The 26,593-nt window shown below is 43.4% G+C and overlaps 1 protein-coding gene across 2 annotated transcripts in view; it reads left to right on the top strand.

Annotated features, from left to right (window-relative positions):
• The window catches only part of LOC147143324 (neural-cadherin), an 85,055-nt gene that overhangs the window by 47,117 nt on the left and 11,345 nt on the right, over window positions 1-26,593 (top strand). Inside the window, exons 10-22 of one of the 2 annotated variants that reach the window (XM_086038695.1) lie at window positions 376-546; window positions 3,272-3,444; window positions 3,926-4,093; window positions 8,330-8,579; window positions 8,673-8,800; window positions 8,990-9,176; window positions 9,255-9,398; window positions 14,695-14,978; window positions 17,215-17,584; window positions 17,702-17,844; window positions 18,128-19,124; window positions 20,144-20,237; window positions 25,700-25,884. In XM_086038695.1, coding sequence (XP_085894821.1) covers window positions 376-546; window positions 3,272-3,444; window positions 3,926-4,093; window positions 8,330-8,579; window positions 8,673-8,800; window positions 8,990-9,176; window positions 9,255-9,398; window positions 14,695-14,978; window positions 17,215-17,584; window positions 17,702-17,844; window positions 18,128-19,124; window positions 20,144-20,237; window positions 25,700-25,884 — 3,294 coding nt within the window. Of the gene's footprint in view, window positions 1-375; window positions 547-3,271; window positions 3,445-3,925; window positions 4,094-8,329; window positions 8,580-8,672; window positions 8,801-8,989; window positions 9,177-9,254; window positions 9,399-14,694; window positions 14,979-17,214; window positions 17,845-18,127; window positions 19,125-20,143; window positions 20,238-25,699; window positions 25,885-26,593 lie in introns of both variants that reach the window. The other variant, XM_086038694.1, reaches the window with a different exon arrangement.

Here is a 26,593-nt window from a genome sequence, read left to right as displayed (position 1 = left end):
TTGACCAGTGCCTCAACCATTGAGTTGTATCAAAAACATCTCATCCGGTGTATTGATCGGCCTTAGTAATTTTGCTGCCCATTCACAATCACCGCCGCTTGAGTGAAGAAAAACATTATGTAGCGATTAAGATAATGCAATGCCTTCACATGTGAGCAACGAGAGCTATCAAAAATACGATAGTAATTACACTTGATAAAATCATTTTATTTTTTATTCTCTTTTATTGTGTTTTATGGTGTTTTGGAGGAAGCTGGACCGTTATTATTACCATTTCGGTTCACTTCAACAAGTAAATTGCATTACAAGCATGGTCACAACAAATTTAATTAGTCTTGTACCTTATACGCCGTATTTGGTGTCTTTGTTTGTCAGGCATCATCACGACGGCAGTGAGTTTCGACCGGGAGCGTCAGCGCGAGTTCACGCTGTCGGTAACCGCCACCGACCAGGCCGAGGAGCCGCTCATCGGCATCTGCCAAATCACTGTCCTCGTCGCAGACCAGAATGACAACGACCCCAAGTTCGAGAACAGCCGCTACCAGTGTGAGGGGTTTGGTTACTACTTAGCATTAGCATCAATTACTAGCAGAACCATCTCGCAACACATGTTAAAAGATTGATAGTACGAAGGAATGTTTTAGACTCTGTTCGTACAGTTTTTACACTGTTTGAGTTCCATGGACTCTTCCGTTGTTTTGAGTATTTGTTTGATTCAAACTAATCATTTTAAGAGAAACTAGCATAATGCAGTTGCCAACAGGACTTTTTCTTCTACTTTCAGAAACCTCAAGTGGGTGTAAAGATAGAGTTAGATTTTCAAATTAGGGTGTCAAGCCAGAGTGTTTGTTTGAAATGAGGGTTTAAAAGACTGGGGGTGGGTTTAAAATTAGGATTTTAAATCTGGGTTAGTGTTTCAAACAAAGTCAAAATTAAATCAAGTCAAATTCAATTAAATCACTAAACAAAGTTAAATCAAGGGTTAGGTTTGAAATGAGAGTTTTAGAACAAACTGAGTGTTTAAAACAAAGGTTAGAGTTTTAAAATATTGTTTCAATCCAGTATTGGGTGTTTGAAATCATTTTTTGATTGAACCAGGTCTACAATTACAAAATCGGATTTAAGTAGAGATTTGCCAATATGTTTTTTTCAGGTCTGATACAGATTATTAGTAGTCAATGAGGCCAATGCCGATATTTGGAGTTGGTCATTTTCAATAAAAGGGAAAATATTTTTTTTAAATAAAATAAAATTTTAAAAAGGCCAATGCCAATATTCATCAAAAATGCTGAATGTTGGTGCCGATAATCAGCCTGGACGATTGTCAGTCCGGCCGATCTTAAATTTAGGCTTTTGAGCTAGGATTAGCTATTCAGATGAGACTTTCCAACCAAGGTTTTGGTTTTTAAATTAGGGGGTTCGAATTAAGGTTTTAAACCTGAGTTCGTGTGTCATGCCAGGGTGAGGGTTTTAAATCTAGATCCTTCTAAAACCTTCATCAACTGAAAATATTTATCTGAATATATATTAAGTGTATTATAGAAGAGGTCTTTATTTGGGCTAACAGCTCTCACTTGTACTCGGGTTTTTCTTAGCGCACATCTGTTGCCGAGCTCATTCATATTCAGAGTTAGCTCACGCTCACACATTCTGCGCTCGCTTCTCGGCGCGTCCTCCTTTGGATTTGTTTCGCCTGAGCCTTTCTGTCGGGATCAGGTGAAGTTTGTCAGTCGGCTGTTAGCCGTCAGTCTGCATCGGCGTCAGGTCGGGAGGCGGGCGGGGATGAAGGAGAGATGAAGAAGAAGAAGCTCTTCAGGCCTCAGTGTGTTTGTTTGTTTGTTTGTGATGTGTGTTGTTTGGGTGTGTGTTTTGATAAGCGGTGCGTCGCAAGTCGTCCTCGTCACATTAGCACACGAGGACCTCATTAACTATTTAGCACACACGTTTGAATGGTTCTGGCATGTGTGGGTGTGTGTGCGTGCGTGTGGGTGTTTTAGAATTCATCGTCATACAATAAAATCAATATTGTATTGGTTCATTAAAACGAATGAAAACAGAATGCAACATTTTAACTGAACTCATTCCCAAACGATGTGAGCGATCGTGTACTTTTTTTTTTGCAAACACGGTTTATGGTTTCAAATTAGGGTTTCAAGTCAGATTTAAGGTTTCAGATTATTAAAATGAGGTGAGGAATTGTCACAGGGGTTAGGTTTACAAATGACTTTTTCAAGCCAGTGTTTCAAATTAAGATTTCAACAAGCCAAGTTTAGGGTTTGGGTTCAAATTAAAGTATGGGGTTCATATAAGGATTAGAGTTTCAAAATAAGGTTTTAGTTAGGGTTTTAAACAAGGGTTGATGTTTCAATACAAGATTTTAAGAAATTATTAGGTCTTCAAATGAGGCTTTTAAACCTGGGTTAGGGTTTCAAACAAAGGATTAAGGTTTCAAGGTAAGGTTTCAAGCCCTGACTAGGGTTTCAAAATAGTCTTTTAAGACTTGGTTGGAATTTCAAACAAGAATTGGGTTTTTTTATTTAAGGATTCAAAACATAATTCGAGTTTTAGACATGGCGTATTGTTTCAAGTTTGGGCTTTAAATGAGGTTTTTAAAACCTGTTTCAAACAAGGATTGTGGGTTTTTAAATGAGGTTTTTAGGCCATAATTATGGTTTCTAAACAAGAGTAAGGTTTCCAAAGATGGGTTTCATGCTAAGGTTTGAAGTTTGGGCTTCAAATTAGGGTTTCAGGCTTTAGGTAGGTTTCAAACAAAGGATTAAGGTTTTGAAGTAGGGTTTCAAGACAGGTTTAGGGTTTCACATTAAGGTTTTGCGACAGGATTAGTGTTTAAGAAAGGATTAAGGTTGATGATGGTGATGGGTTTCAAGATAAGGTTAGGTTTTCAAATTAGGGTTTCAAGCAATGATTAGGGTTTCAAATGAGGGTTTCAAGTCAAGTTTCGGGTTTCAAATTTGGTAGTGATGCTGTAAACACGGTATCAGCAATGCAAACATTTCTGTTTTTGTCGTTGCGAGATGAGCGTTGACATTCGCCGTCCAGTCAGCAGGAAGTCTGCAGGATTTCCATAAAAGTCCAAATGTCAGCTGTTGACTTTGCAGCACAGGGCAGAATGGAGCCGACACAATGCTGCGCTCCGCGTTATTTTACACATCTGCTGTCATGTCGGTGGCATCAAATATTTAACGCGGCCGCGGTCTGTTTGCCACGCTCGAAGTAGACTGACGCCACCGTGTGTCCTGGCCTCTCTTAGACTTCCTGCGAGAGGACACGGCCGTGGGAACTAGCTTCCTGCGGGCGGCGGCGCATGACGACGACCAGGGCAGCAACGCGGCCATCGCGTACTCGCTTTCCCCGCAGAGGCCGGCCTACCTCCACATCAACCCCAGTACAGGATGGATTTACGTCAATCAGCCCATCTCGCAGGTGAGGGGACCCGTTTGTGACGGACTTGTGCTACTCAGTTCCAGCTAAAACAGGGATCGGCAACTTCAATGATGGATGGCATCACAATTTTTCATCAGCGCTACTGGGGGTGGCCCATATAAGACCACACACTTCCTTTCAATTTCTGTATTTTTTTTTCAACTCTAAATCTGATTGTACACATTAAAATAATCAAAATGTGTATTGGCCCATCTCAGGCATCTTTATTTATTCATTTATTTATTTTCATGTCATCGTTTTATTGTACTGACACGCCACATTTGAGTAACAGGACTGAAAGTAAAGAGAGTGAGTTTTTAGCATAGCGTTAGCAAATGCTTGAAATGTAGCCACATGGCTTTTATGCTGATGGAATGTTAACAGTAAGCACGTTACCATGATACAACAAAAAATGTTTTAACAATAATACCTTTCTAATAATACCCTAAAAAAGTCTGTTTGGTCTGTTTCCTCCTGGCAGACGTCCAAGATCAACCAACAGATAGTTGCGTCTGACGGCGGAAACCGCAGCAGCTCGGTGGAGCTCACCGTCATCATCACCAACGTCCACAACCAGCCGCCGCACTGGGAGCAGCCCGAGTACTGGGTCACTGTGCCCGAGAACACCGTCAGAGACGCCAAGATCCTGGTAAGTACAGCTCAAACGTTTTCACACTCGGTACTTAAGTAGGACAGATACTAGTATAAAAAAAAAGACTGTGGTCAGTGTAGTAGGACTTATTCAAATTCTGTACTTTCACTTTGTAAAAGTAAAAAAGTCTCAAATGTAGTTATCTTTATAAAAAAAAATCTGTGTCCCATCTATATTATGAACAGCACCTTATTACAGCTGCCATGCTCTCAAAATAAAATTGAGTAGGTACAAAAGTAAAAAACATAAATACATTTGTCTGTTACATACAGTATATGAAATACAATATTGATAACTTCACACAACAACAAACATCTCTTCACACAAAACATTTTTCATCTTTATTAACTTTCATAGGGCTCATTAGGGCTGTACAATTTATCGTTTTGGGATTGAAATCATGATCTGAGCTCAGATGATGTGATTTCGTGATTGTCAAAGCTGTGGTTTTTTAAAGAGGCTTTAAAAAGCCACCCAAGCTCACCAATCAGAAGTGGCATGCTACTCCAGAACAGGTCACGCTAGCCAATCAGCTCCGAGCTTGTTAAAAAAATTGTCGTGTCCACGACACGTCACACAGTCACCCAATCCTCCCTGAGTCCCTGATTACTCGACTGCTTGCGAATGCTAAGCGCTACGCTAACTTACGCTAACCAGTTGCTACAAGCTGCACGGTGCGGATCATCTCTAAATAACTAATCCTCACCTCAAATATGTTACAAGTTCCAATAAACAAGGACGAAGAGTCGCTAAGCATGCACAAAAACACACAGAGCATCAAGAGAGAACATGAGAAAATTGAGAAGCTAATGCTAATTGATAATGTAAAATGTTGAGTCGGGAAAGACCAGAATAAGTGCTTAGGTGTACAGTACACTTTTCACAGAAGTCTTGCTAGAACCGCGTTAGGACAGAGAGCAACTAGGTATGAACAGCAAATTGGTATTTGTACTTAGTTACTCCCCACGACTGCTGGTCTTCTGGGTTACACTGAACAGCCACAACATTAGGTGAACAATCCAATGAGATATATTAACCAAAATATTAGAAGCTGAAAGTCCCAACTACAACAGAATATTTCATACAGTTTGTATATAGATGTAATGATGTTGTGTATCTAATGAATTGGCCCCCGAGTCTCCCACTCTGGCTCCTCGCTCTCCGCTCGAGTGCTAATCACACGCCAGAGGAGTGCTAGTTTTAAATTTAGCCCTCCTGTTAATTACACCGCTAACGAGGTAGAGAGGCAGTCTGTCATGTTCTTAATGGCATATGTGCCGAGATTATTTTTAAAACTTCACAAAAGTTCACTTGCCTCCACCAAAACTTTGCATGTATCATAACATGTTTGTGGTGTAATGGTTGTTGGTAACAATAGTCAGTGGACCCGACCGAGATGTTTCGGGATACAAAGCCGGTTGTTTTTGTGGCTTTGACGTATGTATGATGGGAATGAACAATTCTTTTTTTTTTTCTTTTTTTTTAAAGGGAGGCTTCAAGTTGTATCATGCAGCTCCCAGTTGAAGTTTAGTGTCTGTAGCACATCTATTTGGCTGTGTTATAAGGCTTTAAGCAAGGGATATTTGTTATATTACAGTACATATAGTACAAACAATTATTGTTGCTTGCCAGTTATTCATGATCACCGCCACTTTGCACAACATAAACAGAATGAGTAGAAATACTCCACACAGTCCAAAATAAGCCCATGGCATGCACATGCACCTTGTGCCCCAAGTAATGTACCGTACGTGTTATTTAATGAATGCTCTTCTCGTCAGTTGTTCATGATAATCCCGCAGGGTCGCAAAAATGTACACGCCGATTGTATAATTAATTACTAGATCGCTCCTCTCTCCAGAATCTATTGGTGCTAATAACCATCACCTCGCACAATGGAAATAAACTCAACGGGTGGAAATAATCCACAGCGTGTTAAGCGTGTTGTTTAAGTGTACTGATGACAGTCAGGCAGAGAGTGTTTCTGTGTTTTAAGTGCTCGGACAGCATTTCTCACTCAGGCTCACTACCGGAAACGCCGTACCTTCCGTGGAAACATTCCTCCTGGTGCATCTTTTCTTGGCTGAGGTCAAGTTTGTTTTTTTGTTTTTTTTGTTTTTTTTCCACACTGGAGAGGAAGAAGGTAGCGGTTATCCGAAGGTCAAATTCAACAATTAGAGCACTGTGAAACTTCCAGAAAAAATATATGTTCCAAAGTCAAACACAACTACAACATAGACGCAACAACACAGAACCAACATAACGGCGTGACACAACCAGAAAGGACCGACTCAGTCTAACAACAGAGAACAACACAGAACCACCACAGTACTAACATAGTTTTAAAAAACAAAAAGCAAACTGCTAACACAGGATAAATATAAAACAGCATAGCACTACCAAAGTCCCAGCAGAGAAAAACATAGACCTACACAGAAGCATAACAGAACTAACCTAGGATAACACAGAAACAACATAAGACAATCACAGGAAGAACATAGATTCATCACCGACCCAACATTGACCCAGGACAGGACATAGGACCAGCATGGTACAAATACAGGATCAAAACAGACATATCACAGATCCGACAGAGAAGAAACATAGCTGCTACATGAAACCACCACAGACCCAGCAAACACCCAATACAATATTGAACCATTGCAGAGCCAATATAAGAAAATCCCAGGATGGACATAGACCAGGGGTCACTAACGCCAGTGCTGGAGGGCCCCTATCTTTCATGTTTTATATGTTTCCCTCCCCCAACACACCTGATTCAAATGATCAGCAAAAAAACAAATATCGGGTACTAAAACTAATTTAAAAAGCTTAAATGAAGCATTAAAAAAAAAAATTAAAACTAACTGGATTTTTTTTAAAAAGTCAAAAATAAAATATAACTAGGATGAAAAATCCCAAACTATTAGAACCCTATCACAGACCCAACAGAGAATCAACACAGAACCATTACAGAGCCAGCATAGCACAATTACAAATCCAACAAACACTTTGTTACAGCTGTAGCTGTTGTGAAATGCGCTATATAAATACAATTGTATTCTATTGTATTGTATCCCTATCGCATATCCAATAGAGAAAAAAACATTACAACATACACAAAGGGATCATAGACTCATCCATCTTTTTTTTTGCATTTGTTTCACAGTTTGAAATTTTACTTCAGATGCACTGACTTGATTTCTTTCACATCCATTTAAAGAAGCCAGCGCGTGCTCTAAGAAGAATGTTCCAGAAAGTTTCGGAATGTTCTGTGATGTTGCACCTTTGAGGCTGTCCTTATAAGGATGATGTGCAGCCTCGCAGTGCTCAAAGGTGAAGCGCGGCAGGCGTTCTTTTCACGCGTCGCCATGACGACGCGCTCGCTCGGCGTGTCTGATCTTCGTCAAGAGTCGCCATGAAATAAATGAACGACCTCCACGTGTCGTGTCAGGAGCAGGAGGAGCTACACTGCGCTCTCATATTTCATCCAATTTTTACATCAACTACTAGAAGTACAAACAATACTAAAGTGAAGATCAAACATCAAAACTTTTTTTTTTTTTTATCAGTCATCAGTCAGGAGCCATTACAAAACAGAACAGCAAATTCACAAGTTTAGAGAGCCAATAAAGGCCCATTACAGAACCAACATATCCCAAATACAAAAACACAGCAACAGCATAGTGTAGACCCAACAACGAACCATTGTTTCAGTAAACCAAAAGCATTGTAGGTCCATGTCTGTATCAACACAGAACAATCCCAGTACCAATATAGTGCAAATACATAACCCACATACTGTCATTCCAGCTCAGACCAAAATAGTCCCAGTCACAACAAATTTAGAACCAACACGGGACCATGAAAGTACCATCATCAACCCAAAATAAAACCATCTCCAACACAGACTCAGAAACACAAACACAGAATGGGAAAATCTCACTCCCAATATAGAATGGATGACAAGAATGACAAAACCAACCAATTTGCATAGAACCAGTACAGACAACAACACAGAATCAACATAAATTCAACATAGACCCTCATATAATAAGCACAGATCCAACAGCTCAACATAGAATTAATGCAGAACGCATGCAGAACCCACATTGGACTGACATACAGTAGAAATCAGAATAACCCTGGAACCAGAACAGACCAAATATAGCACCGTCAGTCGGACGCAATCACATTCTAATTATGTATCATCTAACTAATGTCGTCCCGCAGACGGTGAAGGCCACATCAGCGCTGGGTGACCCGCGGGTCACCTACAACCTGGAGGAGGGTCAGGTGCCCGAGACCAACATGCCCGTGCGTTTCTACATTAAACCCAACCGCGCGGGAGGCTCGGCGTCCATCCTGGTGGCCGAGAACCTGGACTACGAGACCACGCGATTCTTCGCTCTCAGGGTTCGAGTCCAAAACGTCGCTGCCGTGCCGCTCGCCTCCTTCGCCACAGTTTACGTCAACGTCACAGGTGAGGACCTGGGTCAAATTCGGCACTGAAGACGGTTGGTACGCTGAAAGAAGCACTCCTCTATAGCTCTACCATCATGTCTTCTTTCTTCAGACGTGAACGACAATGTTCCTTTCTTCCTGTCCTCCACGTACGAGGCCACGGTTCCCGAGGGGGCTGAGGTGGGCACGTCGGTGGCTCAGGTGTCGGCCGTCGACTTGGATTCAGGCCTTCACGGCATGGTAAGAACCTCCCTATCGCCCGTGTGAATATTACCCGCCGGTTTCCTTTTCAATTAGCAGGGCTGTATATGGAATCACTCCCTAGCGCCACCTATAGTCCATTATTTAAAAATCTCTTTAAAGTGATTAGGGAGTAGGGAACAAGTGAATGATTCCGAACACAGCCGTGATCTTTCCTGGTCTGTGCAGGTCCACTATGCCATCTTGAAGGATGAGAGTGGAGACTCTGGGTTGTTCAGCATCGATCCGATGAGCGGCGCCATCACGACGCGGGCCACCTTCGACCGAGAGCAGAAAGCCTCCTACCTCATCGAGGTCCAGTCGCAGGACGGCTCTGAGTCAGCAAGAGTTGGACAGCAGGCACAGCCCAACACCGGTAACCACCTCGGAACTAGCACACAACCAACACGATCCACCGCACGGCTGATTTTTCTGACCGACATGCGATTTTCAGACACGGCCTACATCAGGATCTTTGTGGCAGACGTGAACGACAACGCGCCGACATTCCCGCGCTCGGTCTATGAGGTGAGCGTGGAAGAGGACAAGGAGGTGGGCTTCGTCATCATCACCGTCACGGCCAACGACCATGACGAAGGTCAGTCACGGCCTAGGAAAACTCAACACAAGGTAGCACCACTGCCACAGGTCATAGGAAAAGGTTAACATGTCACATTCCAGACTCCACAAGCCGCATAACAAATCCTCTGCCCCAACAACTATACAACCAACACAGACCCAACATAGTCCCAGCATAAATCCAAAACACAACCAATTTAGAAGCATCATTAAAGCAATATAATGCAATAGAGCTAACACGGACCTAACAGACCAACCTAGAACCAATATCAACCCAAAACAGACCCAATATATGTGAACGCTGAAAAAAACAGTACCAACACAGAAAAACAGAGACCCCAAACCAACAGAGGAACCACAAAACTAAAAGAGAAATCAACATATCGTAGAACCATTGAGTCCCAGCATACAACCAAAACAGAACCAACAGACAACCATGACAGGGCCAACATAGGCCAAATTCAGATCCAAGGACCAAAATTGCCCCAACAACATAGTACTAAAACGTAACCAACACAGAATCAACATAGTCCAGGAAATCAACATAAAACCGGCACAGAAAATGCACAAAACCAACATCGAAACAACACAGATCCACAGATCCGACACACTCTTGAACCAACAACATACTAAGAAAACACAATCGACACAGATTCCGATTGAAACATCGATTTGCCCAAGGTTTTATTATCCTGTTGTTTCTGGCTGTGACATGTCACTATCCAAACTCCACAAAAACCGCCCACCTCCCTCCCGTCGCCAAGCCCGGAACATCCCCCCCCCCTCCCCCTCGTTAGCGAGCGCCACCACGCTCCCCCGAGCAGGATAGTTTTGATGTTTTTGTTTGTGTTTGTCCCTCGCTCGTCTTCCCCCGCCGCTCTCCACCAATGAGCGGCGGGAGGACACAAATCAACTAAACAGGCTCCTCTCTTTGCGTCGTCGCGACGACGGCGGATGCTGGCGACGCCCGGCAGCCTCCAAGGGGTTGGCTTGTTTTCACTTTCTTTTTGCACCTTTCGCTTCGTCTGCTCCGCCGCTCCATGCGAGACGCGCGCACTCCTCCGGTGGGACCTTTGCGTCCGTATTCCTGATTTACTTTATTCGGTACAGCCGGGTAATCTAAAGTGAACCTCGTTTATTGATTGTTTCACACGACCAAAAGCACGACACCTAAAAGCAGCAACAAACAAACAGCTGAAGACATTCAAAGGCAAGCAGAGAGAACAAAAGTAGTTGAATAAGAATTAAACTGACAATATTGATACACATTCACAAACAAAAAATGTAAAGGCATTTAAAGGCAAAGTGAATAAAAAGTAGCTTTCTAAAATTATTGACAGTGAAATTGAATTTAATGCTTAAAAGACCTGAATCAAAAGTATGGGAGAGAAAAATAAGTGTTTAACCTTGATTTAAAAACATTTACACATGGGGCTGACTTCACTTCTCTTGGGAGCTTATTCCACTTGCATGTAGCATAACCGCTAAATGCTGCTTCACCATGTTTGCTTTGAAACATGGGCTTCTTAAAGTGGAAGTCAACCCAAACATATTTTTTTCAAGAATATGTTCTATGCAAGCCCACTAGTTGAAACAAGGCATTCTGATAAATACTGCATTTGTGGAGTAAGAGTTAATCCACTCGTTTTCAGCCATCTCTGCGGGCGGCCATTTTGTCACTTCTGTCGACTGAAAATGACATCATAACTACCCAGGGCTCAGGTAACGACCAATCACGGCTCAGCTTTAGAAAATAGGCGAGCAGTGATTGGTCGTTCCCTGAACCCTGGGTAGTTATGATATTCTGTCATTTTCAGTTGACAGAAGTGACAAAATGGCCGCCCCCTGAGATGGCTAAAAACGGCTGGATTTTGCTGCTCAACTCATAATCCAAAAACGCAATATTGATCAGAATGCCGTGTTTCAACTAGTGGGCCTGCTGGGAATATATTCTTGAAAAAAATGTGTTTGGGTTGCTTTCCCCTATAAGCAATACATGCCCAAAATCGAGCCCTCGCAGGCCCACCATAAAAAAAAAACTTAGATTTACCATAGACCTGTTACAGGCCCATCACAAAACCCATAGACCCAATAGAGGAACAACAAAAAAACCAACATAGAATCAAAAATGAACCAACTCACAACCAACATATGACATTAATTACAATACAAACCAATAACAGAGCGACTATAGACTAACATAGTGCGGTCACAAAACCAAAGTAGAACAAATAGCAAACCAACGGAGTACCAATACAGACACATCTTAAAACCAACATACTACATACAACATCACAGACCCGACATAGACCCGTAACAGGGCCAACATAACACTAGCATAGTAACAACACGGGAAAAAAAAACCCACAGGAACAACATCCCGCTTCCTATATTTGCATTTTAGCTATACAAGAAGCTGAAGAAAATCATTTCATATGTGTACTTATTTCTTCATCTTGATGTGTAGTTTGCAGAGCGAAAGAAAGGCAAAGTACGGAATGGATAACGCCCCTCCTGTAGCCCCCCCCCCCCCCCCCCCTCCTCTACTCCACTCCCTCCCCGTGCTGCCCCGTAAAGCTGATTAGTCGGCGCAGCTCTTTGTCACCCTGTGTGATTTCTGCATCCTACTCGGCCCTCCGACTGGAAAATGTGCCGAACTAAGTGCGTCTGCTAATGAGATCAAAAGGCTGTTTAAGATTCTGCCGAGTCGGCTCTTTAGCGCCGGTGTCGCCTGGAGCTTCGCGCGCACACATACACGCGCTTAAACACTTCAACGCATTTACAAACAACCCATACAAACACATACGCCATGGATGAGCACACTCACTCTTTCTTAATACACAAACACACACACACACACACGCATACACCCATACACTTGTGTGTATTAAGCCACTAAAAAAAAACCACACATAAACAACACTGAACTAACATTATTATTATTATAACCACCATAGTACTTACACAGATCAAACCAGGACTAAAGGAATTAAACCATCATGAACAAAAACAACAATAACATTAAAACAACGTATAGATAAATTACCATAGGACATCTCTGAACTAATATAGACCTACTTCACAGTACCACTATAGACCAACAAATAACCAACGCAGTATCAATGCTAAGCTAATATAGAAACAACACAGAACCAACATAGGCCCACATAAAACCCTCACAGAACCACCGTGCCGTCTGAAGTATTACACTCGAGAGCCTTTTTTTTTTTTTTTTTTGTATCTTGTTGTAATGAAACTTTGAGCTGTGAGTGATGAGGAGTCCTTCTGAGTGGAGACCTGCAGTCACAGCTGGGGGACAACTTCCCCCTCAGGTCCACCTCACAAGGAGCCCTCTACTGACCTTCATCTCATTTTAGAGCCTCATGCTGGGTTGCCAATTAAATCAGCGCTTGTGCGCGCGCGTGGGTGTGTGTGCGTGCGTGTTTTGTGGGTGTGTGGGCGCGCACGTGTTTGTGCGAGAAGAGGGCAATGCCATATGGCCCGCCTGATCATTAGCGAGGCTGCTGCAGGCAAGGAACCACTGGAGCTACTCCCCTCGTGCGCATTTCAACACACACACGCACGCACGCGCGCACGCACACACACTGGTCACCACAAATCGCGCTCAGAGTCTGTGAAGGACCAGTGAGCTTCAGCTTCTACACACACGCGCACAGTTGGAGTGTGTGGTTGATGAAGATCCTGCATGTCTCCACAGATGGTGATAGCCTGCTAAATTCTCCTCGGTGCCAGTAAATGTTGAGCGAGCCTCGACCCAGACGGACCTGCCTCTGGGCTCCCATCATGCATCTGTCTGTGTGTGTGCTCGTGTTTACCAAGGCCAACTGTGCAAAACACATTTCTGTTTGAATTCGACTGATATTTTGTTTTGATACGTGATGTGGACGGATAGATAGGTGAATGTTTTTGATAAATGCCCCATGGCCCAACTCAGCACCTGCACATCAACAATTTAGTCACAATGCAATACCAACATAGAAATAACATTTAGTATAAAGAACGCATAAGTAGAATCAATTAGGGATGTAACGATTAATCGAAAATCGATTCAAAATCGTTTTGCCCCGATGAATCGATTGAACGAAAATCGAGTTAATTAAATCCATCTAGAAAATGATGTCTTGAAACGTTTTGGATAGCACGTTTTGAATGTGTAGATCAAATTATGCTTTTGCGCCAAACATCATTGCGTATTGCGTTTGTGAATGGCTGCAGAATCTAGAATCTAGTGCACAGAGAAAAGCATGGTAACAATTTTGGAAAAAAATCGAATCGATTCAAAAATCGGGAGCTGAAAATCCAATCAAATCGGGGCTTGAGTGAATCGTTACATCCCTAGAATCAATATATGAATGATGTAAAACCAACATAGTGCCATCACAGTACTAACATAGAACCAACACTGATCAACATAGACCCAATTTATTAACAAGACAGACCCACACAGACATATCAAAGGACCAACATAGAACCATCACACAACAAATGTTTCTTCTTCAATCCACTCAGGCTCAGGCTTGCCTCGACAATCTTTTAAACTGCACCTACCGCCGCTGTTGGGTACCCCAAGGGTCCACAGACTGCGAGTGGGTGGGAAGCGAATGTGTTTTTGTCTTTTATCATTTGTCCTGTGGAGCATTTTGTCTTGCTTTTAAAGTATGAAATGTGCCCTTGAAATGAAGTGTTTGATTGATTGATTTGAAACCATGAAAACACAGAACAGACCTAACATGTCATCAACAGAAAACCAAAACAAATCCAATCCACAGTCAATGTAGGACCGTCACATAAGACGGACACAAGAGAGCCAATTATGTTCAGCTCATCTCATTTGAGATTTACCGATATTTTCTTTCATTCCTTTGTTGATAGACAGCTAGCTAGATGTACCAGAGCACCGAAACTCGATTAATCATGTGTATGCACACACCCTGATTGAACGAATATTCATGAAGACGCATATACAATACAAATGTAAACATGCCAGAGGCTGCTCATTTGCACGGAGTCCCTTGGCAGGTGACAATAAAAGATTTGCAAACATGCCCAAATGCAGGCAAGGAATGTAAATGTGCTGTAATCTATGTACACGATGACACACCAGTGTCATAGAGCACAAAAAACATCGCACATGTGTCCCTAATGAAGTGTCCAGGGTCTGAAGGGCTGCATTCTTATGCATTCATTATCATTTGATGTATCATCTATTAGATCGCTCAATGCATTTGACGTCATTTTGGTTGCGTCTAGTCCTAAAGCGCCTTAAGGTGATCGATGCCTCCCTCCCACTCAAGGTGCCAACGCCAAGTTGCGCTATCAGATCGCAGCGGGCAACACCATGGGCACCTTCGACGTGGAGCCCGAGGTGGGTAGCGTCTTTGTGGCGCAGCCGCTGGACTACGAGATGGAGCGGCGGTTCGAGCTGCGACTGGTGGCGTCGGACGGCAAGTGGGAGAACGAGACGCTGGTGGTGGTGCAGGTGGTCAACCGGAACGACGAGGCGCCCGTCTTCAGCCTGAGCGAGTATCACGCCGTCGTCCAGGAGGAGCTCACTGAGCTTCCCGTGTTCATCATGGAGGTGCGTTGTTCATGTCTGCGCATTTGAGGCGGAGAGGTGGATTTTAATATACAAGATGGTCAAACGTATTGGAAAATGTCCACACTTTCTTCAGTTTGTTCTTATTTTTGGTGTCAAAAACGAATGGCCAAACTACACATTTTCTTGACTTTCTGTAGGTCCCCCAATACTTTTGGCGATATTTTCAATATTTTCTTCTTTTCACATCCTGTAGATGTCCTAATACTTTTGTGCACATGTTCTTCCCGTTTAACGATCAGTGCTTTTGCCTAAACGCCAATACCTTAGGCCACATTTTTTTTTGTAAAATTTTTTTGTAGGTTTCCCATTACTTTTGTCCACATTTCTGGCCCAATACTTTTGTCCAATCTCCACATTTTTTTCTCCATTATTTCCTTCACTTTTCTCAATACTCTTGCCCATATTTTCTCCACTTTTCACTACTTGTAACTGTCCTAATATTTTTGTCCAAACTTTGTGTGTGTTTGTGTGTCCTAATACTTAAGTCCACATATACTTCACTTTTCGCTTCTTGTAGGTTTCCAAATACCTTTCTTCACTTTTCCCTTCATTTGTGTCATCCTCGTCTTGTAACACGCAAACGTGTGTCGGTGGTCCGATCAGGAGTCAGGCGTCCTCTGAAAAGTTTTCTCTTCCTCCTCCTCTTCCTCCTCCTCTTCATCCACCATTGGTCACACCTTCCCGCCATAACGCTCTCAATCAGATTAGCAAAATGGAGGCGCGCCGCAGAGGGCAGGGAAGTAATCCGCCGTGTCACCCGGTCCGCCGCCCGGCTCCGCTTCCCCTGGAATTGATTTGATGTGCGCCCACCCGCTCGCTTTGGCGTGCCATCCCCTGCCCTCTTTTTCATCCCCGCGTGTTCACAATATCCAACAGATGGAAAAATCCAATTTGAAACGAACGGTTTTCACATCACCTGCGCCCTGGCCTCCTCTTCCTCTTTGTATTGTCTACACCAGTGTTTGCCAACCTGCAACGAACGTATTTCACATTAGAAAAAATAAAGCAGCACCCCTTGATACAACGATGCCACAAAAATTATGTATACAGTACTGTTAAATTATCTCTTTGGACGGATTACACGTCCTCATCTGGCAGAAAAAGACTCCACGGTTGTGTGTCTGGCATCCATTCAATAGTTCACCTGAGAATATAAAGTCTTCTGCTAGTTACTCTTAGTATAATATTGCGGTCATTAACGATCAAACGACCTGTAGACGTTCACCAGAAATTTTTTTGAAGATGGATAGGGAACCTCCGTTTATTGGTTTATTAAGTGAGAATCTGCGCTATAGAGAAACTACCATATTGTCGCTGTCATGTGAAAAACACTTCTGTCCGTTTTTTTTTTTCAATTGTCTTATTTTTACGTGAATGGTGTTTCCGCATTACAGACGTCGCATTAACGGGGATTTTTTTTCTCCAAAAGTTGGACATAAGTGTTTTTCACAGGATAGCGACCATATATCGTTTCTTCTGTTACGACGACGATTACTGGATGATAGCAGGAAACCTTCTCCGCCTCTTCTTCTTGCTGCATTAATTACATTGCATCTCTTCCAGTCGACCTGACATGTTGCGATACGTCGTGTACCCTGTGTGCCTTAACTTGTTCTGTTCTATGAATGGAGACAAGCCGATACACCGATTAATCGTACCTCCTGCCATCTAATGGGAGAGAATTTCATTGTTGATGAAATAAATCATCATTTTCGGACCAAGAAATCATTTGCTGTATCAGACCTCACGGCACAGAAGTTGGGAATCCTTAGTCTATCTCGTCGCCATGGCAACACACATACAAACGGGAGGACGCGGCAGCGGCGGGATCACATCAAAGCTTTCTGTAAACAACAAAGAGACAGAACACTCAAAAGTGTCATTTTGCTTTCTCTTACGCGTCGACTTTGCCATTAAGTTTTAATTGCACGCTGACAGCCGGGCGGCGTCGCCTAGGGAGATAAAAAGACCCATAGGAGAATGTTTATTTTTATGCGGCTGCTTAATGAAAAACATTGTGATAAGACGAGAGCGACACCAAGGTGGTTATTGGATTGCTTGTTCGCGGTATCACGAAGTATGATAAACATTCATTAAAGCTGCCAAGGCTCAAACGTGAGTCTAAATTGCCCATAGTTGTGAATGTGAGTGTCGATCCTTGTTTGTCCTGCCATGATGGAGGACCGCGGCGATGACGTCCTTCCTATTTCTCCAGGTTTCCGCCACCGATCCCGACCAAGACGCCGACCAGACCGCTCTGCGCTACTCCCTCCACGGACAAGGTGCGGGCGGTGAGTTCACCATCAACGAACGCAGCGGGAGGATCTACGCCCAACGGCGTCTGGACCGGGAGGAACGTCCGGCCTGGAGGTTCCTGGTCCTGGCCACAGATGAGGGAGGGTCGGGGCTCACGGGATTCGCAGACGTCCTGTTGGAGGTCCGCGACATCAATGACAACGCGCCCTTCTTCCCGTGCCCGGCGCTGGAAGTGGATGGCTGTTTTGTGGGCCAAGTGGCCGAGAACTCCCCGGCTGACACCTCCGTCATGGAAATGAGAGCTATGGACTTGGACGACGCCAACGAAGGCAAGAACGCGGCGCTGAGCTACAGCATCGTCAAGAACGTCCGCAACGAGATCAACCTCAACCTTTTCTCCATCAACGCCACCACGGGGACCATCTACACCGTGCTGCGCTCCCTAGACCGGGAGGCGGAGGAGCGCTATCTGGTGGTTGTGGAGGCCCGCGATGGAGGGGGCTTGGCCGGGACGGGGACCGCCACCATCCTGGTTTCGGACGTCAATGACCACCCGCCGATATTCTCCCAGAGGGTCTACACCGTCCAGGTGAGTCCGTCACTCTCCCATAACGTTATCCTCAAGAGTTTTCCTGGCCGAAATTGAAGCCGAGGCGGTTTCTAACCATTCAAACTTCCAACTGTTTCTGATAGTTTCCCGTTGTCATAAGACCAGAATTGCAATTGAAAATGACAGTTAACTTAGTGCGACACTACGCAAGTAATGGCCGTTTTCAAGATCTCAAGGGTTTGCTCCAAATTTAGCAGGAGAAGATTTTGTATGCAGGAAAAACCCTGATCGTGATGCCAATAATACTTGCTATGGTCTTCAGGTAACCGAGGACCTGGAGGTGAACAGCGAGGTTCTCGTGGTGTCCGCCACCGATGGAGACCAGGACGAGAACGCTGTGGTGACCTTCAGCATTGTGGGTGGTGACGATGACAGGAAGTTCTTGGTGGAGACTGACAAGGTGAACCAACGCGGCGTGATTAAGCTCAAGAAGAAAGTGGACTTTGAGAAGCCCCAGGAGAGGACTTTCAACCTCACTCTGAAGGCCGAGGATGCGGATTTCTTCAGCCTGGCCTACTGTTTGGTGCAGGTGGAGGACACCAATGACCACGCACCCGTCTTCTTACCGCAGTTCTACGAGTCGCCCGCCATGTCCGAGGACGTTCCTGTGGGCACCATTGTTGCGCAGGTGATGGCTACCGATCTGGACTCTGGACAAAACGGACGCTTTTCGTACAGTATCGCCAAGGAGTCCGACCCGTACACTCAGTTCCTGGTGGACCAGTCTGGTTGGGTGGTGGTGGCTCACTCTTTGGACCGAGAGAAAATATCTCAGCACCGGGTCATTGTCCTCGCCACGGACGCTGGCAGCCCATGCTTGACTGGCACAGCCATCGTCATGGTAACCGTGCTGGACGTCAACGACAACGGGCCAGAGTTCGAGGCACCCTACAGGCCGGTGGTGTGGGAGAACGCAGCTGCCCCGCAGGCGGTGTGGATGAACGCCAGCTCACCGCTGCTGCACGCCGCCGATCGCGATCTCTCCTCAAACGGCGGACCTTTTTCAATACGGCTCCTCACACTCACCGCCGACGCCGCCGACTTCAACCTGACCGACTTCCGCAACGGCAGCGCCACCGTCACCGCCCTGCGGACATTTGACCGCGAGCGGCAGAAGGAATACCGACTCCCCATCCTCATGATCGACAGCGGCTCACCCGCCATGAGCTCCACCAGCACGCTGACGGTGGTCATCGGGGACCGCAACGACCACCCCCACTCGCCAGGACACGCCAACTTCATTGTGTACAGTTACGAAGGTACGTACCAGCCAAGCTTGTCTGTATCGATTTTCAGTCTTTCAGGTCGTGGTGATCTGCACAAATTTAATGGAGATGACTGGGCTCTTGTTGGTTGTTGAAAACATTTCACCTTGACAGAGAATTCCCGTCTTATCACTGGCATTACGTTCCAGAGCACCCCCCCCCGCCCATGGTAGCGAAACTATATAAATAAGGTGAGGGCGGTGAATGTCTTGTGTAACGACCGGTTGTTAACCTGCCTGGTAGCAAACGAATTGTTAGTCGCCACTTTACACATAGTGCGAGACAATCTTTGGGGGAGAAATGAAAGTCCTGTTTAGAGGGGGTCTCATTAGTTTGACATGACTTCTTTCACACTTCTTTCAAGCCAACACTCATCTCTGTCCAGCATTTGGACATTGATGTCTTCAGTGGAACGTCCCTTCTTTCTGAGATGCAAATCAACTGCTGACTCCGGATCCAAAAAGGCCGACCTCCTATGATGTGCCATTATTGGAATATTGGATCATTTCCTGCAGTGTTTGGAACACACTGCTGTGGAGTATGCTGCCAAGATCACAAAATAAAATAAAAAAGGTGTTCTAAGTCCCGAAAAGGCTAGTTCAGTTTCAAAACTTTTTAGATGTTTTTTTTTTGGAGTGACTTGCAGGTTCTTTTACGTTTGTCGTCAGCTGATCACGACCAGGATTTGATGGTGAACTTTTTGTGACTGGTCGTCCTAACCTTTACATCCCCACGACGTGTCCCCCGACACCAATCAGAGACAACCACCGCCGAGCTCATAAGACATCTTTGTGACAGTCGAGTGCTTCCGCTGTCTCGCTGCAGAACACATCACTTATTTAGTGGTTCAGACCAGCTGTCAGCCGACCTAACTTATTGCAAGGAACTAAGCTTGTTTTTTGGGTTTTTTTTTAATGGACTCCCTTTAATGTTTTGCCACATTATGGTACATTCCCTTTGATTGCTTTTCAAAGCTAATTTATTGTTGTGGACTTTGTTTTGTTGGGAACCAGGTATCCTGCCAACGACAGTGCTGGGCCAAATCCCGTCTCCAGACCTCGACGACTGGAGCGAGAAGACGTACCGATTTGAAGGCAAACCATCCAGGTACGAAAGGACGTTTGGAGTGTAACAGGTTTTTGTTCTGAAAAATGTGACTCGAGACGCGAGAGCCGAGAGAAACAGTGGAAATGGTACTGCTTAACAATCGCTATCAAGCTCTAATAACAACATTTCCTCATTCTCTACAAATCACCAGACACTTTCTCACCCAGAAATTCACATGATGACTTTTTCAGCCCCTGAAGCCGGTTTCATGACTATCATATGCAAACTAAAATAAACAAAAATAAAATAAAATAATCTGAAGCTGTTTTGCCTGAAAAGACACAGGAAGTCAGCCATTTTGGTTTGAAGCGATTATTTTTAGATAATTTCCAGGGGTCCTTCAAATACAAGTTTGTCACCTGCACCCACTGGAATAAATTAAAAAAAAAGACACATGATGTCTTCCATTCTGGTTTCCAGCAGCTATTTTTGTTTGGACTCAGTTTGTCCATTTCCAGGGTCTAAGGAAAACCTGTCCTAAAAGTTTTGTCATTGCTGCCAAATTTGAAGCAGGTGTACTAGACAGCAAACTAACTCCACTCCAAATTTTCAAACGAAGTCAATGAAGTTTTGTCGATCAAAAAAAAGGTTTTCCTCTGCACAGATTTGGAGATGAATGAGGATAAGAAGAAAAGGGGGAGCCAGAAGAGAAAGTGACAGATTCAAACCAGAGCGAGGCAGACAGTACAAAGGTGTACCGAGACAAAGAAACGGCGACATGGAAACTTTGGGGAGAAGAGTGGGTAAAAAGAGTGGAGGAGGATATGAGCTATTTATACTTAAAGACGTATTGAATTAAATTTCCCTGTGAAGCCTCTGACTTGACACCTCCAAGGAGGGACCACAAGCAACAAAGAATATCAGCCAAGGTGTTTCTCATCCTGATCCTCCAAACTTGCCATATTTTCACAAATAGTCACCCAAGTGACTTTCTTTACTAAACCGTAGATGGGGGCGGGCGTAGAGGGGACTTTGGGGGATCACATTAAACAGGTGTCTATTTGAGGAAGGTGTTTGTTTATTTTTCTCAAGTGGTCAAATCAAATCCATCAAAGCACTAGCTTGGTGACATGGAACTACCGGTATGTTGAAGTTAGTTGAGGATATTCATTTAGAGAAAAGTGGTGCTATGCCACCCACTTGTGGCATCTTGGAAGTGTGGAAGTGAATTGAGTAGCTTCATTTAGGGGGAAAAAAAGTAGTGTTTTGCCACCAGCTTGTGGCATTGTATCTTGGTGCCAGGGAACTATGTTGAAGTGAAGTGAGTGGCTTCAGTTAGGGAAAAAGTAGTTCTTTGACGCCCACTTGTGGCATCTTGGTGCCGAGTTACTATGTTGAAGTGACTTGAGGAGCTTCATATGGACAAATGCAGTGCTTTTCTGGCATCTTGTGTTTCTATAGACAATTTTGAATCTTCCTTTAAGGGTGATTTTTGCTATTTGCAAAACTCTGTCTCGAGAATAGCAGGGAAACAATCTGCATGCCTTCAACTGGTCAGCAAAAATATTGAATGAGATAAGATAATCCTTTAATGGACCCAAGAGGAGATATGCAGGTGTCATAGTAGCACATTGATTAACTCATTCACTGCCAGCCTTTTTCAGACCCTCCTTTACCCTCCTTTGTGACAAAATTAAAAAAAAAAACCTATATATATATATATATATATATATAACTAGTGTTGTCAGGCGATTAACATTTTTTAAATAATCGCAAAATTGTGCATAATTAATTGCGATTAATCTTATTTTTTAACTACATTTTTTTTTACAAAGCTTGGAAACGATATTTACTTGAGTAAAATTTTGGAATTAATATATAAAATTAAAAAAATAAAAGGATATTTCAACAAGACCATTCTAATAGCTTTCTTTCATCCTTGAATACGATTCTTTTCCTGTCAAACACAATAGGTGAACGACACACCAAAGACGTACAACTAATATGGTATTTTAATTTTGCTTTGCAAAGTGTGCAAATGACTTTGGGTTTCTCCAATGAGTCGTCGAGCAACTTTTTAAAGTAAAACTACGTAAAAGTCCGGCTTTGCAACAGTGCCTGTCCTCTAAGTTTGGCTGCACAGTGAGCAGAGGTCAGCTGCTACAGGAAGCAAATAAAACTGAGTTAACTGAGTTAATTTTTTTTTCGTTCGTTATAAAATGTAATTTAATCTCCATAGTTAATGCTTTAACTTTGACTGCCCTAATAAATACATACCCGGGATTGAATGTCTTTGAGACATGAATATAAATGTCATTGGCAGTGTGGCACTGAATGATGAAAAATGCCCGGCTTTCCAGACGGGCCTGCTTGGTGAAAACACGATTGTTTACATGGTGTTCACATCACGCTATGTATCGCCCCGGCAACGCGGCGGGTGACGTGCTTTGGCGCGGCACGTGACGTCTTTAAGGTCTAAATCCAAGCGTGGCTGCGGTGCTGCCGACACGTCGGACGCGTTTTGGCTGGCTTTCAGTTGCCACTAATGAGCCCATCTGGCGTGCAGTCTGAAGGGCGCGGCGGTGGGGCCGCCGCGCGCGCGCTTAACGCTACACGAGCGTGATGGCGCGCATCCAACACGGTAGCCGCGCCGGGCCGCGTTGACGTCTCCAGTGCGGCAGAGCGCGAGGGTTTCCACATCAAGACGCTCTGAGCACGCGTGTTGGACCACAGAGCGCATCTGCTCACAACTACATCTTCAACTGGGCCTTTAATAATGTGGACATAAGTACAGGGTGAGCCAAAAGTAGGTACAGAATATACTTTAAAAAATAAAGATAAAAATGTAAATGCATTCACACTTATTTGTTACAATTACATGAATGACACACAGTTTAGTCTCAAACATAACATTGTTAAAAGTAGTGTTTCAAGACAATTTTAGGGATTCAAAAATACAGTTCTAAAGTGTGGTTTTAACGGTGTGGGTTTGTGTGTGTGAACTGGTGGAGACCCCAAAAAGTGTGCTGAGCACATTTCTTTCTTCCTTCCTTCCTCACTTTCTTTTTTTTTGTTTCTTTCTTTCTTTCCCTCCTTCCTTCCTTCCTTCCTCCTCCCTCCTTCCCCACCTTCCTGTCTTTCTTCCCTCCTCTTTCCCGCCTGCCTTCCTTCCTGCCTTCCTACAGTCCTTTCTTTTCTTCTTCCCCTCCTTCCTTCCGTCATTCTTTTTCCTCCTTGATCCTTAATCTGTTCCTTCCATTCCTCTTTATTTCCCCACGTTCTTCCTTCTCCCTTCCTTTCATTAATTTCATTCTCACCATCCTTGTTCCCCTCTGTACTTCTTACCTTCCTTCCTCCCTTTGTCTTCCCCTTCCTCCCTTCCTACTGTACTTCCTTCTTCCCATCTCCCTTTCTTTCCTTCTTTCTTCATCCTCTTTCCTTCTTTCTTTCCATTCATTCATTCCCCTGATACCACTGTTGTTTCTTTCTTGTCTTCCTTCCTTTCTTCCTTCCTTCAAGCCCTCACCCATCCTTTCTTCCTACACCCTTCCTTCCTACCTTATTTTTTTCCTTATTCCTTCCATGCTTACCATTTACCATTCTTTCCACCCTTTGTTCCATACATTCATGTTTCCTTCATTCCTTTGATCAACCCTTCCTTCTTTTCAATCCATTCTTCCTTTCTACCTTCCCTCCTTCCTCCTCCCCTTTCTCCCACGCTGTCCTTCTTTCCCCTTTCTTTCAACTTCCTCCACCATTCCTCCCTTCCGTCTTTTCTTCCTTCCTTTCATCCCATCCATCCTACTTGCCTCACCTCCTTCCTTCACATCTTTCCCCCCCTTCCTTCGTTAAATAAGTTCTTTTAAAAAGCGTAAATGGACTTTTGGCCCACCCTGTACAGTATATAGTATATGCTTGACATCATACAGGCCAGAAGTGAAACATTAGTACATAGTTTAGTGGAAAAAAACTCACTCACTTTAATCCATAGATTTCATATTTTATACCACTATAGGACGCCTGGGCAAGGTGCCATGTCATAACTCGTCCTTGCTCGTTGCTCGGGCAACCAAGGCGCTAAGAATTGTTTTCTTTTTTTACATCGCTAAGAAAATCATTTATATCTGTGGCCTTTATTAGCTTTGGACATGAGCCATCTGTGCAGGGATTCCCAAACTATGGAGATTAAAAGTATAATGGTGGTCTGATATATTAATTACATATTTTTTAAGTGGGTTTCCAGTATTAAAAAATGTAATCAAAAAGGGACAATTTAATAATGCAAGTATGCAAATGTTGCTGAAAACATAATGTGGGGAAAATATAGTGTTTAATTTGCAAGTTTGCATGACTAAACTAAACAGTGCTTTTATTGGCAATAAAAAGGCTTTGTTGATGATGATGGTTTTTTTCTGCGTGGGAGGGGTGCACCAACTCTGTGGGGATGTAAAACAGGCATGCAGCTTCAAAAGTCTGGAAAACACAAAGAAAGAAAATGTACTCCAAATGTATGTGTCATATATCTGCTTTAATTAATTATTCAAACATTTAATTGTACTATTTTCATTTAATATATAATTCATACATATGTATCATATGGGGGTGCGAAATTAATTTTGCAAAGGGGCGAAGGGAGAAACCGGAAGGCTTGCTGAGGGCCAAGCCAACACGCCAACCTCAACTTTGTCTATATTATTTGTTAATGTTTTTGGAAAAATGGTATTGTCTTTTTTTTTTTTTTCAATAAATTGCCATGTGTGGAGATCTGGTTTGTATTGTCATAATTAGGAAATAGACATTTTAAACAAAATTATAAGCGGTCATTAAAATTAATTCTATACTTTGGAAATTCATAACAGTGATTTTGTGCACCAACTGCCAACTCATATTAGACCTTCCTAGTCAGGACTCCCAAATATTTAGATAAGTGAGAAGTATAATATTATTGACAGTGATGTATACTTATATACAGTGGTGACTTATAATACGCACAATATGTACAGTATATGAAACTGTATTTTTGCATAAAGTATAATCAGGCCAAATCTTCTATTTCCTCTTCCCTCCATTGTTTGGGAAACAAGTATGTTGCTATTGCTAATATTAGCACCACTGTGGTCTCGTTTTGGGGGAAAATTGTTGCTAAGAGGGGTTGGAGAAGTTGCTAATCATAACAAAAACGTTGCTAAGTTGGCAAAATTGCAGTCCCAAGTTGTATCTTTTGTTTGCTACTTTGCTTGTACTAGAAATAAAACCACAAATTTCAAAATCAAAGCACCGCATATTTTACGTTTTATTTTGACATCATGGTCACCGTGAGGGTTGCTCAGAGACTGTGAGCGGCCCGGATGTGACCCCCGGGCCGTAGTCTGCCCAGGTCTGATCTAGAAGAACACTTTTTTTTTTTTCCCTTTTTTATTATTTTATTATTCGCACAGTCTCGTCGGCTTGGATGAAATATGTAGGCCTTTTTTAATGGTCCGCGGTGCTAGCCAAACATTTCAATCATTGTTTGTGTCCAGGTTGTTCAGCGTGAACCATAGTTCTGGCCAGCTGAGCATCAGGGAGGGGGTCCCTCCCGGCTCGTATCAGCTGCTAGTACGCGTGTCCGATCCCGCCTGGCCGGACGTCACGTCCACGGCGCAGGTGGAAGTGATAGAGCTGCCGCGGGAAGCGCTGCTGAACGCCGCCTCCCTCCGACTAAGCAGTAAGTATGCAGCCAGGAAAGCTTACGGTGAGGGTTTTTGATCGGTTAGTTCATTTCATTAGTTAGTCGATGGGTTAGTTAGACGGTGAATTGTTAGTCGGCTACTTGATTAGTTAGTCAGTCAGTTATTTAGTTATTCAGTCAGCCAAGTCGTCAGACAGTTGTTCGATTACGGTAGTTCATTACTCTATTTAGTCTATTGGTCCGTTGGTTAGTTAGTCAGTCGGTCGGTCCACCGGATAGTTATTTAGCTAACGTGTTAGTTATTGAGTCAGTCAGTAAATTGCATTTGTCAGTTTATGTAGTTTGTCATGCTGCAAGTAAGTTAGTTAGTTAGTTAGTTAGTTAGTTAGTTGGGCCGTTACCAAGTTATTTTCTAATGTAGTCATTCAGTCAGTTAGTTATTAAGAGAGTTACTGAAGTAATTAGTAGCTAGTTAGTTATTCATGATGTCAGTTACTTTAGCTAGTTCATTTGCTGGATAAATCAGTTAGCCCTAACCCTAGGGTTCGTTAGCTGGTCAGTCAGTTAGTTTATTAGTTAGTTAGATAGTTGGCTAGTCAGTCACTTGTTTGCTCGTCTGCCCGTTAGTCAGATACTGTAGTTCGTCAGTCAGTTGGGCTGTTACTAATGTATTTTCTAATGGTGTTACTAGTCAGTTATTAAGGTAGTTACTGTTGTAACCAGTTTGCCAGGTCATTATTTAGAT

The sequence above is a fragment of the Filicampus tigris genome, chromosome 8 (assembly GCF_054856515.1).
Source record: "Filicampus tigris isolate MCC_2025a chromosome 8, RoL_Ftig_1.0, whole genome shotgun sequence".
Lineage (NCBI taxonomy): Eukaryota > Metazoa > Chordata > Actinopteri > Syngnathiformes > Syngnathidae > Filicampus > Filicampus tigris.
The sequence above is the reverse complement of the archived record's forward strand: the minus strand, read 5'-3'. Positions and strand labels throughout refer to the sequence as shown.